The sequence below is a fragment of the Mus caroli genome, unplaced genomic scaffold (genome assembly GCF_978045245.1).
Source record: "Mus caroli unplaced genomic scaffold, Mus_caroli_1 scaffold_14, whole genome shotgun sequence".
Classification (NCBI taxonomy): domain Eukaryota; kingdom Metazoa; phylum Chordata; class Mammalia; order Rodentia; family Muridae; genus Mus; species Mus caroli.
In genome coordinates this window covers 83795993-83809282 of record NW_028227269.1, presented here as the reverse complement: position 1 = coordinate 83809282, position 13290 = coordinate 83795993, and the positions used below count along the sequence as shown (strand labels likewise).

The 13290-nt window shown below is 42.8% G+C and overlaps 1 protein-coding gene and 1 pseudogene across 8 annotated transcripts in view; one reads left to right on the top strand and one right to left on the bottom strand.

The window, feature by feature from the left end:
• Mlh3 (mutL homolog 3) overlaps positions 1–13290 on the top strand; it is a 36010-nt gene that overhangs the window by 9540 nt on the left and 13180 nt on the right. For all 8 annotated transcript variants that reach the window (XR_015045246.1, XR_015045247.1, XM_021179401.3 and 5 more), the window contains 3 exons: positions 241–345; positions 1900–1972; positions 11610–11681. Coding sequence is in view for 6 of the 8 variants with exons in the window: in XM_021179401.3 (XP_021035060.1) it covers positions 241–345; positions 1900–1972; positions 11610–11681 (250 nt within the window). In the remaining 2 variants the exon portion in view is untranslated. The remainder of the gene's footprint in view (positions 1–240; positions 346–1899; positions 1973–11609; positions 11682–13290) is intronic.
• LOC110307271 (small ribosomal subunit protein eS25 pseudogene) lies at positions 5888–9323 on the bottom strand (annotated as a pseudogene).

The following is a 13290-nucleotide window of genomic DNA, read 5'->3' as shown; positions in this document are numbered from 1 at the left end:
TTTTAGAGCCCTTTGGATCTAAAGCTTTCCTACATTCTTCCTGTCCCTTGTAAGATATATGAAAATGTTTGTTTGGTTTTATTTTTTGCAGTGCTAGGAATTGATCCTAGGGCCTACGTGTGCTAAGCAGTGCTGTGCCACCAACCGATTATGTTCCAAGCCCCCCAAAGTGAGGGTTCTAATGGGCTTTGAAATCATGGGTAAAACAGTTGAAGTTTTGTCTTTCCTGGGTCTCTCTAGGTTGCTGTTAATGTCAGCAGTGGCCAGGCTGAGAGCTTAGCCGTTAAAATTCACAATGTCCTGTATCCCTATCGCTTCACCAAAGAGATGATTCACTCAGTGAAGGTAAAGCCGAATGCTTCACGTACACTAACTTCGTGAAATTTAAGTTTTTGGTTTTGTTGTTCTTCTCTGTATAGCTTTGGATGTCCTGGAACTGACTCTTTAGACCAGGCTGGCCTTGAACTCATAGTTCACCTCCTGAGTACTGGGACTAAAGGTGTGTGCTACCACATCCAACTAAGTGTTTTGTTTTTTTTTTTTTAAATGAGACAAACTGTATTAGTCAAGGCATGTTGTATTAGTTAGGCCTCTCTAGAGGAACAGAAATGATAGAATGAATACATACATATATACATACATGTGTGTGTGTGTGTAGAGAGAGAGAAAGAGAGAGAGAGAACATATGTGCACATATGTACATATTGTGTATATACATAGAATGGCTTTCAAGCTATGGTCCAGCTAGTCCAACAATGGCTGTCTACCAATGGAATGTTAAGAATACAGTAGTTGTTGGGTTCACAAGGCTGGATGTCTCAGCTGGTCTTCAGTTTACATCATAAGCCTGAAGAAGTCGGCCTAGTGCCAGTGAAGGGACGGACTTGCCGGCAGGAGTGAAGGCAAGCAAACGTCTTCTCTCTGTGTCCTGTGCCAGCAAGAGGTGTAGCCAGATTAAAGGTGAATCTTCTCTTTCAAAAGGTCTGGATTAGAAGTGGGTTGAAAATGATTTAATCAAGGAAAAAAAAAATCCCACACAAGTATACCAGCTTTTGGGTTTTGGTTAATTCCAGATGTGGTCAGTTTGACCACAATTTAACCAAGACTAGGCGTCAGACATGGGTTTCTTTGCTTATAATCTGACTGGAATCTTAAATCATCATCATCATAATTATTATTATTAATTTTATTTTTTAATATATTTTTGTTTATGTTTCAAGCCAGGGTTTCTCTGTGTAGCTCTGGCTGTCCTGAAACTTGCTCTATAAACTAGGCTGTCCTCTAATGCCACCATTTCCCAGCTGGAACCTTGAGTTTTATCTTCAGGGGAAAAACAATCCAGATTAATTTTAATAGCCAAGATGAATACTTCTAATTGTGTGAGCAGGTTTTTAGGGGCTGGATTATAGTTTAGGCTGATAGTATCAAGGACTCTTAACATTTCTGCAGAGAATTAGATTTCAGTTTTATATTTTATAACAATATGAAAAAATACCAAAAAATTATTTATAAATCAACACTGTTGTTAACTGCAAAAATACTCACTTTTAAGCGATCCTCTCTCTGTGAGGCTGCAAAGGCTAAGGAAGCCATAGACTGGGAGGTTCATTAACAAGAGGACCCATGACTCTTGTCCTTTTCTGCTGTGTTGTCTGTACACTGCTCTGTCTCAGTCTCCTTGCTTTCAGAGTTGGAATAAACTAGAATGTGAATCCCAAAGGTGAAAGTCAGGTAATGAGGTTTGTGACAAGCACCGTCTCCTATGGAGCCTTCTCACTGGCTCCTCCACTGGGTCTTGGCTGTGGCTCTAGCAAGTTGAGTATTGTCTTACCTCTTTATGCAGGTAAGCGTTTGCTAATTTTTGGTTAGTGTCACATGACTTATCTCCGTGAATCGCAGGTTCTCCAGCAAGTGGATAACAAGTTTATTGCCTGCTTAATGAGCACGAGGATGGATGAGGATGGCCGAGCAGGTAAGCATGGAGTTCTGCTTCACTAATGAGCCGTCTGGGTGATAATTGCCTTTTAGAGTATTTGTGGGGTACAACAATTTGTGTGGGGTTAAAAAAAAAAACAGATAAAGGAAAACCGACCTAAAGTGAGAACCTGAAGCACATTGTAAAGTACGTGACCTGTCAGCGCATCAACACACACGTAAATAAGTTGCACAGTACCTTTTTAGTCTTTTGAGATGTAGCCCAGGATTGTCTCATACTCATAGCGATCCTAATGCCTCAGCCTGACTCGGATGGCACAGGCCTGTACCACACAACACCTGGCTCATTAAACTAGTAATAGTGGTTCACTCCTAGGAGTAGTTAGTAATCGTGGTTCACTCCTAGGAGTAATTAGTAACAGTGGTTCACTCCTAGGAGTAGTTAGTAACAGTGGTTCACTCCTAGGAGTAGTTAGTAATCGTGGTTCACTCCTAGGAGTAGTTAGTAATAGTGGTTCACTCCTAGGAGTAATTAGTAATAGTGGTTCACTCCTAGGAGTAATTAGTAATAGTGGTTCACTCCTAGGAGTAGTTAGTAATCGTGGTTCACTCCTAGGAGTAATTAGTAATAGTGGTTCACTCCTAGGAGTAGTTAGTAACAGTGGTTCACTCCTAGGAGTAGTTAGTAATCGTGGTTCACTCCTAGGAGTAGTTAGTAATAGTGGTTCACTCCTAGGAGTAGTTAGTAGCAGTGGTTCACTCCTAGGAGTAGTTAGTAACAGTGGTTCACTCCTAGGAGTAGTTAGTAGCAGTGGTTCACTCCTAGGGGTAGTTAGTAATAGTGGTTCACTCCTAGGAGTAATTAGTAATAGTGGTTCACTCCTAGGAGTAGTTAGTAATAGTGGTTCACTCCTAGGAGTAGTTAGTAATAGTGGTTCACTCCTAGGAGTAGTTAGTAATAGTGGTTCACTCCTAGGAGTAGTTAGTAACAGTGGTTCACTCCTAGGGGTAGTAAGAACTACTAGTAGTAATTGCCTCGGGAGTGAAATGAAGGTGGGCAAAGGGAGAATTTCATGTTCTACTCTTTTAAAATATCTTATGTTATAGACTTGTGTGCGTGTGTGTGTGTGTGTGTGTGTGTGACATGTGGAGGCCAGGGGTAACTTAAGGTGCCTTCCTACAGTACTTTGTATCCAATTTTTTGGGACAAGTTTCTTGTAAACCTGAGGCCTACGGTTTGTGCTAGGCTGGCTGGCCAGCAGTGGTTCATCGGCCTCATCTGCCTGTCCCAGCCTTCCCAGTGCTGCGGCTGCAGGCATGGCCACCACATCCAAGCTTTTTTGTGGATGCTAGGGGTCCAAGCTCACATCTTCATGCTTGCACAGCAAGTATTCTCCCCCTGAGTTCCCAGACCCCACACCTGAAGTGACTCTTAGTCTGTATACACGGGTGCTCATCTACACATGTGGACAGTAAAGAATAATCACAGGTGGCAGTTCAGGGATGGCATCCATCTCCAGTCAGACAGGGTTTCTAATTTCTAAGCTGTCTGGAGCTCACCAGGTAGGCAGCCCTGGCTGGCCAGGGAGCCCCAGGCATCTTCTTGTCTCCACCTCTGCAGCTTTGAGGTTACAAGGATGTACTACCATACCAGGCAATTTTACATGGATTCTCAGGCTCCAACTCAAGTCCTTGTGATTGCAAGGCAAGTGCTTTACCCATTGACCCATCCCCCAGCACCTTGTACAGTGTTTTCATCTATAGTAATAAGTTTATATAAATTTATGTAATGTGTTTTACTAGGTTTATCAAGTGTTTACATAGAATCAGGAGTCTGGAGAGATGGCGTGGCTGTGAAGAACACTGGCCTCTCTAACAGAGGACCTGGGTTAGATTCCCAGCATCTGTAGAGTGGCTTACAGCTGTTTGTAACTCCAGTCCTAGGGGATCTGGCACTGTCAGCCTTCTTGAACACCAGGCATGCGTGTGGTGCACAAGTACATAGTCAGGCTAATCATGTATGCACATAAAGTTAAAAAAATTAAACAGAATCGGTTCGTAACTTGAATTAATGAGGCAATAGTTCCTATATAAATCATTCAACAAATATTATTTAATGCCTGTTGTTTGCTAGGGAGTTTACCAGGCTCTAGGAGTACAACGATAAGAAAGAATAAATAACAGATAAACACACAAACACATAAAAATTTAACAGTATCTCTTAATGGGGAAGTGAAAGGTGGTAAGAACTGATGTTGGGAATTCGATCTTGGCAGAGAGGTCAGCAGACCTTGGTAGAGTGAGCCCGAAGTATGAGCATGTCAAGGAAGGAAGTAGTAATTTCCTCTTTGTCAGGTGGAGCAGGCAGTAAGGCTGGAGATAAAGCTGGGAAGGAAGTAGCAGCCAGATATTAAATGTCAGCTTCAAGCTTTGCTGTGTCCCAACACTAGCTGGAAACAGTGTTATGTCATGTTGCGTTTTAGGACTGTTCTAGTTGCAATATGGAGAATGGAGTGAGTTTGTGTGCAGTTCTGGATTCCACAGAGACAGTTAAGGAGATATTGCAGCATCTAAGAAATAGTGGTTGCCTAGGATCGGGGTAGAGAAGGAGAAGTGAAAGCATTAGAACTGAGTGTTCATTGTGTGTGGACGGACAATCCAGCACTCGGAAGACCAAGGCAGGAGATGCAAGACTACATACTAGAGCCTGGGCTACCACGTGTGACCTCGTCTAAAATAAAACAAAGAAACGAAAAATGTGGATGCAGTGAGAAAACAGGAGGTGAGGTGAACAGAGTCGTTGATAGATTGTTATGGGAGAGGAATATCAAAGATAATGCTTAGTTCTCTGGCCACTGTGGCCACGTGGACGACAGTGTTCCAAGACCAGGTTAGAGTTGGAACAGGCTAGAAGGACAAAAATCACAAGTCATCTAAATTCTCTTTGAAATAAGTATTAAAGAGGAGCTGGCAAGAATGTGTTTGGCTGGTGCAGGTATAGACTCAAGTGTTCTGATAAGGTGATGTAAATTTGAGTGTCAGCATAAAGTTAGTTATTGGTGACATAAGTTTTATCACCTAGAAATATAGAGAGTGAGAAACGGCCCTGAGTCTAGAATAATTCTAACATGTAACCACAGCTGACTAGAAAGGCCCTGGCAGAAGAGAAGGAATGGCTAGAGAAATGCAGAGAAGGAAGGCTGTCGTGCTGCCTCTAGGACCTCACACAGCTGCTGCTGTACTGGGCACTGTTGAGTTTTGTGACTGTGCCTTGGCACTGAGACTGAGAGCTGTCTGATGGAAGAGATGGGGCAGAAACCATGGCTGCTCTGAGGAAATCTGAGCCCTGGAAGGGAGGGTCCAGCAGAGAGAGGGGAGGTTTCCTTTCCATGAGAATTCTGAGTACAATTACAGTTGTCTGCCTGTTCTGTGGTCTTGCTCCCCTCGGTTTCAGTTACCCACAGTCAACCAAGGTCAGAATATTAAGTGGAAAATTCCAGAAATAGGCAACTTACAAGTTTTAGGTTTCACCCTCCTCTGAGTAGTATGATGAAATGTCCTGTCATCTCACTGTGGTCCACCCAAGTTGCAGGTCACTCCTCTGTGCAGTGTGTCCCTGCTGTGTATCCTGGCTGCCTGGCACTCAGCTGGCACTCAGCACCTGCATACATCACCAGGGGAACTGTACAATACCCAGTCAGGTGTCCCAGGAAACATTATTGTACGTAATGATGCATAGAGTATGATAGAAATCATGGTAGCATCTTGTTGTTAGCCTTTATTTCTTATTTATGTTTATAGTGCTGGGTATGCTATACAAGTACTCGTAGCACTGAGCCACACCCTTGGCCGGTTTTTTTTATTAATTATTGTTAATTTATTGCTGTACCTAACTTTTTTTTTTGATTCAATAAAGTTTTATTTTCCCAAATGCACAGCTGATTGATCCCGTTCATGCATCTTCACCAGCAGCTGGGGCGTCTCCACCCTTTGTGTTTCTGGGGTAAATGACTTGGGCTCTGTGCTTTGAAACCAGCTTAATAAGTCTTTTACTAAGGAGTTCCTGGAGGGCTGCCCTGGCCAAGGAACCGCGAATCTTCAGTCTCTCGGAGACCACGGCTGGAGTAATAAGCTTATAGTTGGGAACTTCCTTACAGAGCTTGTCCTATGTGGCTTTGTCAAACAGGACAAGATTGTTCAACCTGTCCTGAACTTTGCCTTTGGACCACTTCTTCTTTTTGGCCTTGCCACCAGATTTATTTACTGGGTCTTTGTCCTTTTTGACCAACTTTCCGGCATCTTTGTTCTTCCTGTCGTCTTTGGGCAGCCTGGTGAAGCTCAGAGAGTCGTGTGGACCACTGCAGCCTCTGTACCTAACTTATAAGCTGAACTTTAGCATAGATTTATAGATGTAGACAAAAATAGTCTGTTCAGGGTTTCGTATAGGAGTTGGTTCTCTCCCGCCACCTTTTGGGTCCTGGGATTGAACTCAGGTCTTCAGGCTGGGCAACAAGTGTCTGACCTGCTAAGCCTTCTCTCCGGCCCTGAAGTTTTGATTACTTGAAATTCTGTGAGTTTTGAAATACCAAGATGTCAGCCAGTGGCACCCAGGATGAGGGTAAGCACAGAAACTGTGTCTTCAAAGAAATGAAAAAAGACCACTAGTTAAACCTCTCTTGAGAGTTTATATTTATTGTTGGATTTGCTACCAAAGAGTGTTCTTCACATTCTTTTGGAGGGGTGGGTTTTGAGACAGGGTTTCTCTGTATAGCGCTGGCTATCTTGGAACTTACTCTGTAAACCAGTCTGGCTTCCAACTCACAGAGATTTTATTGCCTCTGGCTCCCAAGTGATGGGATTAAAGATGTGTGCCATCACCCCCTAACCAGATTCTTTTCAGGAGCAAAACCAGGATGAGAGAATTCTCCTCTTCTTCTTCTTCTTCTTCTTCTTCTTCTTCTTCTTCTTCTTCTTCTTCTTCTTCTTCTTCTTCTTCTTCTTCTCCTTCTCCTTCTCCTCCTCCTCCTCCTCCTCCTCCTCCTCCTCCTCCTCCTCCTCCTCCTTCTCCTCCTTCTCCTCCTTCTCCTCCTTCTCCTTCCTTCTCTCTCTCTCTCTCTCTCTCTCTCTCCCTCCCTCCCTCCCTCCCCCCCTTGCCTTTCTCCCTCTTGCTCCAGCCCCCCCCCCCACTCCCTCCTGCCTCATTTGCTTTGGCCCATAGGTTCTTTATTTGTTTCTCATTTGGGATGGTTGTGAGCCACCATGTGGTTGCTGGGATTTGAACTCATGACCTCCGGAAGAGCAGTCAGTGTTCTTAACTGCTGAGCCATCTCACCAGCTCCAAGAGAATTCTCTTGAGGCTGAGGATGTAGCTCTGTTGCTAGCATGCTTCCTGGTGTGGATGAAACCCCGGGTTCAACCCCAGTACTGTATGAGACTGAACATGTTCTGTAAGTCCAGGAAGAGGAAGGCAGTGGTAGCACCTTCCTCAGCTAAATAGCAAGTTCAAGGCCAGCCTGAGCTGTTTTTCATGAGACCGTCAGAAACAAAGTTAAATATATTCCTCCGAACCAAATGTGAGTGTTTTTATTTCTAGTCATACATATGCAACCTATTCCTAAGCGGACATATTTTAATTTTTATATTTGCCTGTTTGTTTTGTTTTTGTTTTTGAGACAGGTTTTTTTTTTTTACTGTGTAACCCTAGCTGACCTGGAACTCTCTATGTAGACCAGGTTGGCTTTGAATTCACAAGATCATGTTCTTCCTGAGCGCCAGGGTTACAGACATGTGTCGTCATCACTCCTAATTAATATTGACGTATTTTAATTGGATACATGGTATTGCTCTAAATTTCAGTGAAACCAATAACCAAGGCATAGTTCTTCCTACCTTGAGCTATGTTAATTCAGCTATCCATTTAAAGAATAAATTTATTATATAAATAGTTATCAAGTACCCATTATTTAAAATTCTATTTTATGTGCTAAGAATGTAACATGAAAACATCTCATAGAACTTCTGTCCTGTTGTGATGTCAAAATTATGGCATCTGTGAATAAATTGTCTTTTCTGTACTCTGCTTCATTCAAGAAATGAAAAGCTCATAACATTGTATAGACAGTGGAAAGATAAGCTGTTTTTCTGTTAGGTATAGGCCTGATTTCATGGTGTTTCTGAGATTGGGAGTTTGTGTTGATGTTCAAGCCACTCCTTTGAAGGGTGGCGCACGCCTTTGATCCCAGCACTCGGGAGGCAGAGGCAGGCAGATTTCTGAGTTCGAGGCCAGCCTGTAGAAAGTGAGTTCCAGGACAGTCAGGGCTATACAGAGAAACCCTGTCAAAAAACCAAAAAAAAAAAAGAAAAGAAAAGAAAAGAAATAGCAGCTGTTCTTCCTAGCCTCAAAGAATATCAGTAGTTAGCATGGGGGCATTCCTATGTTATAGCTGTTGTCAGAAGTCAGCTATGGGGCCCGGGGAGCCTTAGTTAGTAGAGGGTTTGCCTCACAAGCAGGAGAACTTAAGTTCAAGGCTCAGAACCCACATCAAACAATTTTAAGATCCTATGTTAGAGTATGGATAAGGAAACAAAAATCCCAAATCCACATCTCCTTTCTATTCTTCAATTTTAAATGCATCCTAACATATGTCATAAAAATTAAAACATATTTAAAGTTGGGTGGTGGTGGCACATGCCGTTAATCCCAGCCCTCAGAGGGAGGCAAAGGCAGCCAGATCTCTGTGAGTTTGAGACCAACATGGTCTACAGAGCAAGTTCTAGGACAAGGCCACACAGAGGAACCCTGTCTCAAAAATACAAAATCAAAAACCAAAAAGCACATGTCTAAAGAGAACAATGAAAACCAAGTATATGCTGGGCTGTGGTGGCACAGGCCTTTAATCCCAGTACTCAGGAGGCAGAGGCAGGCAGATCTATGTGAGTTCAAGGGCAGCCTGGTCTACAAAGTGAGTTCCAAGACAGCCAGAACTACACAGAGAAATCCTATGTCAAAAAAAAACAAAACAAAATATGACACATATTTATGTAGATGCTATCATGAAATTAATTCCTCTGTTTGCTAACCTCAAAATGATTAGTTTATTAATAAGAGAAAAATTTAAAAAACAGATGAGTGTGCTAACATGCACTTATAATCCCAGAGGTGGAGAGGCAGAGAGACAGGTGAGTCCCCAGGGCTGACCGGCCGGTGAGAAAGAAAGGCCATCTTCAAGAAAGATGGGGTGTCCTAAAGAGCAACTCCTGAGATTGACGTCTGCCTTGTAAACACACACACACACCAGAAAGTTTGTGAGGTGAGAGGTATTGCTCAATTGGTAGAAAGCTTACCTATCAGTAACTACAATTTGCTGTGTAGTTGAAGATAAGGTCATTGTCACCTGTGTAAGTCTGCAGCCAGCCTGAAATATGAAATACCATGCATCTCCTATGTTTCTGTTTTCTTTAAATCTTGGGCTTTCTGCTGTGAGCTTGATGGTATCTCCCCTAGCATCGTTTCTGTGGCTGAGAACACACATTCACAAAGCCTCCTAGGGTAGAGTTTATTGTAGCTCACACCCCCAGATTACATTCCATCACTGGAAAGAAGTCAGGCAGGAATTTGAAGAAGCTAGTCACATCCCACCCACAGTCTAGAGAAGAGAAATGAGTGCAGGCAAACCGTCTGCTCGGCTTGCTTTATCTGCTTGTCCTGTTGGGGCCACAAACCCGGGGCACGGTGCCGCATACTTTCAGGCAGCTTAACGAAGACAGACCTCTACATCGTGCCCACAGGCCAGCCTGCCTGGACAGTTGAGGCTTTTCTCAGTTGACAGTTAAAACTGTCAGTGTCATAGAAAAATGCTTCATCTTTTAATAGAAATAGGAAAAAGACGCTTTCTATTTTGATCAAATTCAAGAGAAGAACTTTTATTTCAATATGATTAATAACAATAAACGTCAATCTTTAAGCCAAAAACAATTCAAATACAGCTTATAAAAGGTAATATTGTCTTGGAAAATTGTTCTGTCTCTTAGATTCCCCTGTAGGTTTGACCCTTTGCCTCCTTGCTTGTACTTGAAAGTCTGAAGCCCTGCTCTTAAAAGTGAGGCTTGTAATAGGTGGAGACTTGGCTCAGTGGCTAGCAGTGCATACTCAAGAATTCTGTTGCCAACACCCACATCAGGTGGCTCTCAGCTACCTGAGGTTCTACCTCACAGGAGGCAGGTGGCTTGTGAGGGCACCTGCTTCCATGTGCAGTCATGCGCACCGGCACCCACATACAGACACACAACTACACATAATTTAAAATATTTTTAATTAATTTTATTTTACTTAAATTTAATATGTATGAATGTTTTTTCTGCATGTATGTCTGTGTGTCACATGTGTACAGTACATGTAGATACCACATAAAGGATTCAAATTTGCTGGAACAGGGTTACAGTTGTGAGCTCTCATGTAGGTGTTAAAAATCAAACCCACATCTTCTGTAAGAACGACAAGTGTTCTTAACTTCTGAAGTACCTCTAGCTCCTAAAAGTGGGGCCAGCAGACAAGACCATCTGGCTGTTGGTTAGAATTGCAGAAGCTTGTGCCGGTTGTTGACTCTGTGTTTGAGCATGTTTCCAGGTGACAGGTTCACCCAGGAAAGCTAAAACAGCTATAACTGCCGTCTGGGAGGAGATACAGTGAGGGTCTGTTTTTCTGCAGCCAGGGAAATAATGATTTTTACATCCTTACATGGTTAGGAAAAAATAAAAAGACTTCTTGACACAGACACATTCTATGCAGTTACTTCAGTGTCCATAAATAAAGTTTTATTGGAACACAGCTAGAGTGGCACAGATTGTCTATGGCTGCTTTAGCTCAAAACAAATAGTTGAGTAGTCATGACAGCATCCATGTGGCCTAAAAAGCATAAAATATTTCCATTCTTCCTGTTTGTAGAAAGAATGTTCTGCCCTCTGAGCTAAAGTCGCCAGTGCATGCTTCTTGAGTTTCAGAGTAGCTTGCAAATCAAAAGCCTCTGACTATAACTCATGCAGTGCGCTATCTAATGATTCTTCATTGTAAAGTTGACTTAAGGCCGGGCGTGGTGGCGCACGCCTTTAATCCCAGCACTTGGGAGGCAGAGGCAGGCGGATTTCTGAGTTCAAGGCCAGCCTGGGCTACAGAGTGAGTTCCAGGACAGCCACGACTACACAGAGAAACCCTGTCTCGAAAAACCAAAAAAAAAAAAAAAAAAAAAAAAGTTGACTTAATAAAGCTAAGTCTGCATGAATATTTCAAAATTTATCCTTTTCTAGATGAAATATAGATAAGTTACAGAGCTTTTCACCAGGGACAAATTTGGTAATTTATTGACAATTTCAGGGTTTTGGTTTTTTTATATAGAATATAATTAATTTGGTTGTGGTAGCACACATCTTTAATCCCAACACGTGGGAGGCACAGGCAAGTGGATCGCTGTGAGTTCAAGGCCAGCCTGGTGGATAGACAAGCTTCAGACCTGTTAAAGCTATATAGTGAGACCCTGTCTCAAAACTCTCAAAGCACAATTGTATATCTTATGTATATGTCATTAGATGGATTGAGTAATCAGTCTTTATCACCTTCACATTTTATGATTCTTTTAATCTTGATATGGAAACTTCAGTAATCCTGGATTATTTTGTAGGTGGAAACCTGTTAGTCCTGGTGGACCAGCATGCTGCCCATGAACGCATTCGTTTGGAGCAGCTTATTACTGGTAAGTATCTGTCTGCAGTTAGAGGAGATTTAAGACTCCAGTGCAATTAACACACCTACAAGAGTTTTTGACTCTATAACTGTGAGGAAGATTGCATTGTATGTTTGAAAAATTAAGCTGAGATCATCTAGTCTGAAAACCACTGGAAGACTGCTGGAGTTTGCTTTGCTATTTCAAACATCTGGATCTGATCAATTTAGTCAGTGCCACATTTACTATACATTTATTCTCCACCTAGTCCTAGCTCATTTACAGTATACATGTATCGATGTGCTTTCCCTACTGTGTGTTCTCCCTACTGTGTGCTCTCCCTGCTGTGTGCTCTCCCTGCTGTGTGCTCTCCCTGCTCTGTGCTCTCATTGCTGTGTGCTCTCCCTGCTGTGTGCTCTCCCTGCTGTGTGCTCTCCCTGCTGTGTGTTCTCCCTGCTGTGTGCTCTCCCTGCTGTGTGCTCTCCCTGCTGTGTGCTCTCACTGCTGTGTGCTCTCCCTGCTGTGTGCTCTCCCTGCTGTGTGTTCTCCCTGCTGTGTGCTCTCCCTGCTGTGTGCTCTCCCTGCTGTGTGCTCTCCCTGCTGTGTGCTCTCCCTGCTGTGTGTTCTCCCTGCTGTGTGCTCTCCCTGCTGTGTGCTCTCCCTGCTGTGTGCTCTCACTGCTGTGTGTTCTCACTGCTGTGTGCTCTCCCTGCTGTGTGCTCTCATTGCTGTGTGCTCTCCCTGCTCTGTGCTCTCCCATGTCTGTGCTCTCTCCCTGCTCTGTGCTCTCTCCCTGCTCTGTGCTCTCTCCCTGCTCTGTGCTCTCAGTAAATCTTCCCCACAGTCCTCAAGGTCCCATGTAATACTTTTATTTTTAAAACCTCGTTTATTTGGGAATTGATAGTGTGAGCGCACTGATGTGATTCTAGAAGGTGTCTTTTGTGTAAAAGGAAATGCAATAAGGCCTTCTTTACATCCTGTATTTATCCCATCTTCTCTCTCTCAGGGCAGCCAGCGTGAGTACTGCTCAACTGTATCTTTCCAAAGTCACTGTGCTTTTTGATGTATTTTTTTTTTTCAATCTCTGTCATCATGAGGCATTTTTTCTTTACCAAGTGATAAAATACAATAAATAAATGAATAAATAACAAAACCAAAATAAACCTCAACCACATAGTTTCTCTGTGTAGTTCAACCTTGAGTGCTCTATCCTCTTAGCTGTCCAAATGTTAAAATTACATATGCACCACCATACCCTTTTGAAATTATCAGGAAAATCTTTGATTCCTATGATAAAGTAATGTACAGCCTTAATATCAAAGAGTTAAGTGAGAATCCAGGGAGAATTTTCATGAATTGGAATGGCAATTATGTCACTAATATTTTATTTTGCCTTATAAATTGAAATCTCAAGAGTTTGGAAAGACAATAAAAAAAATAACAGTGAGAAAAATTACTTACTTTGAGTGAGGACTTAATACGAGCCCTCCTCTGTGCCTCTGGTGGGTGAAATGCAGTGGTGTGAGGAGGCCGCAGGTGTGGTGCTGATCAGTATTTGAGAGGCTTTGGAGGACAGTTGCTGAGCCTTGTCAGGCAGCCAGCAAACCAAGGGTCCTGTTCCGATCACTAGATGCTAAGC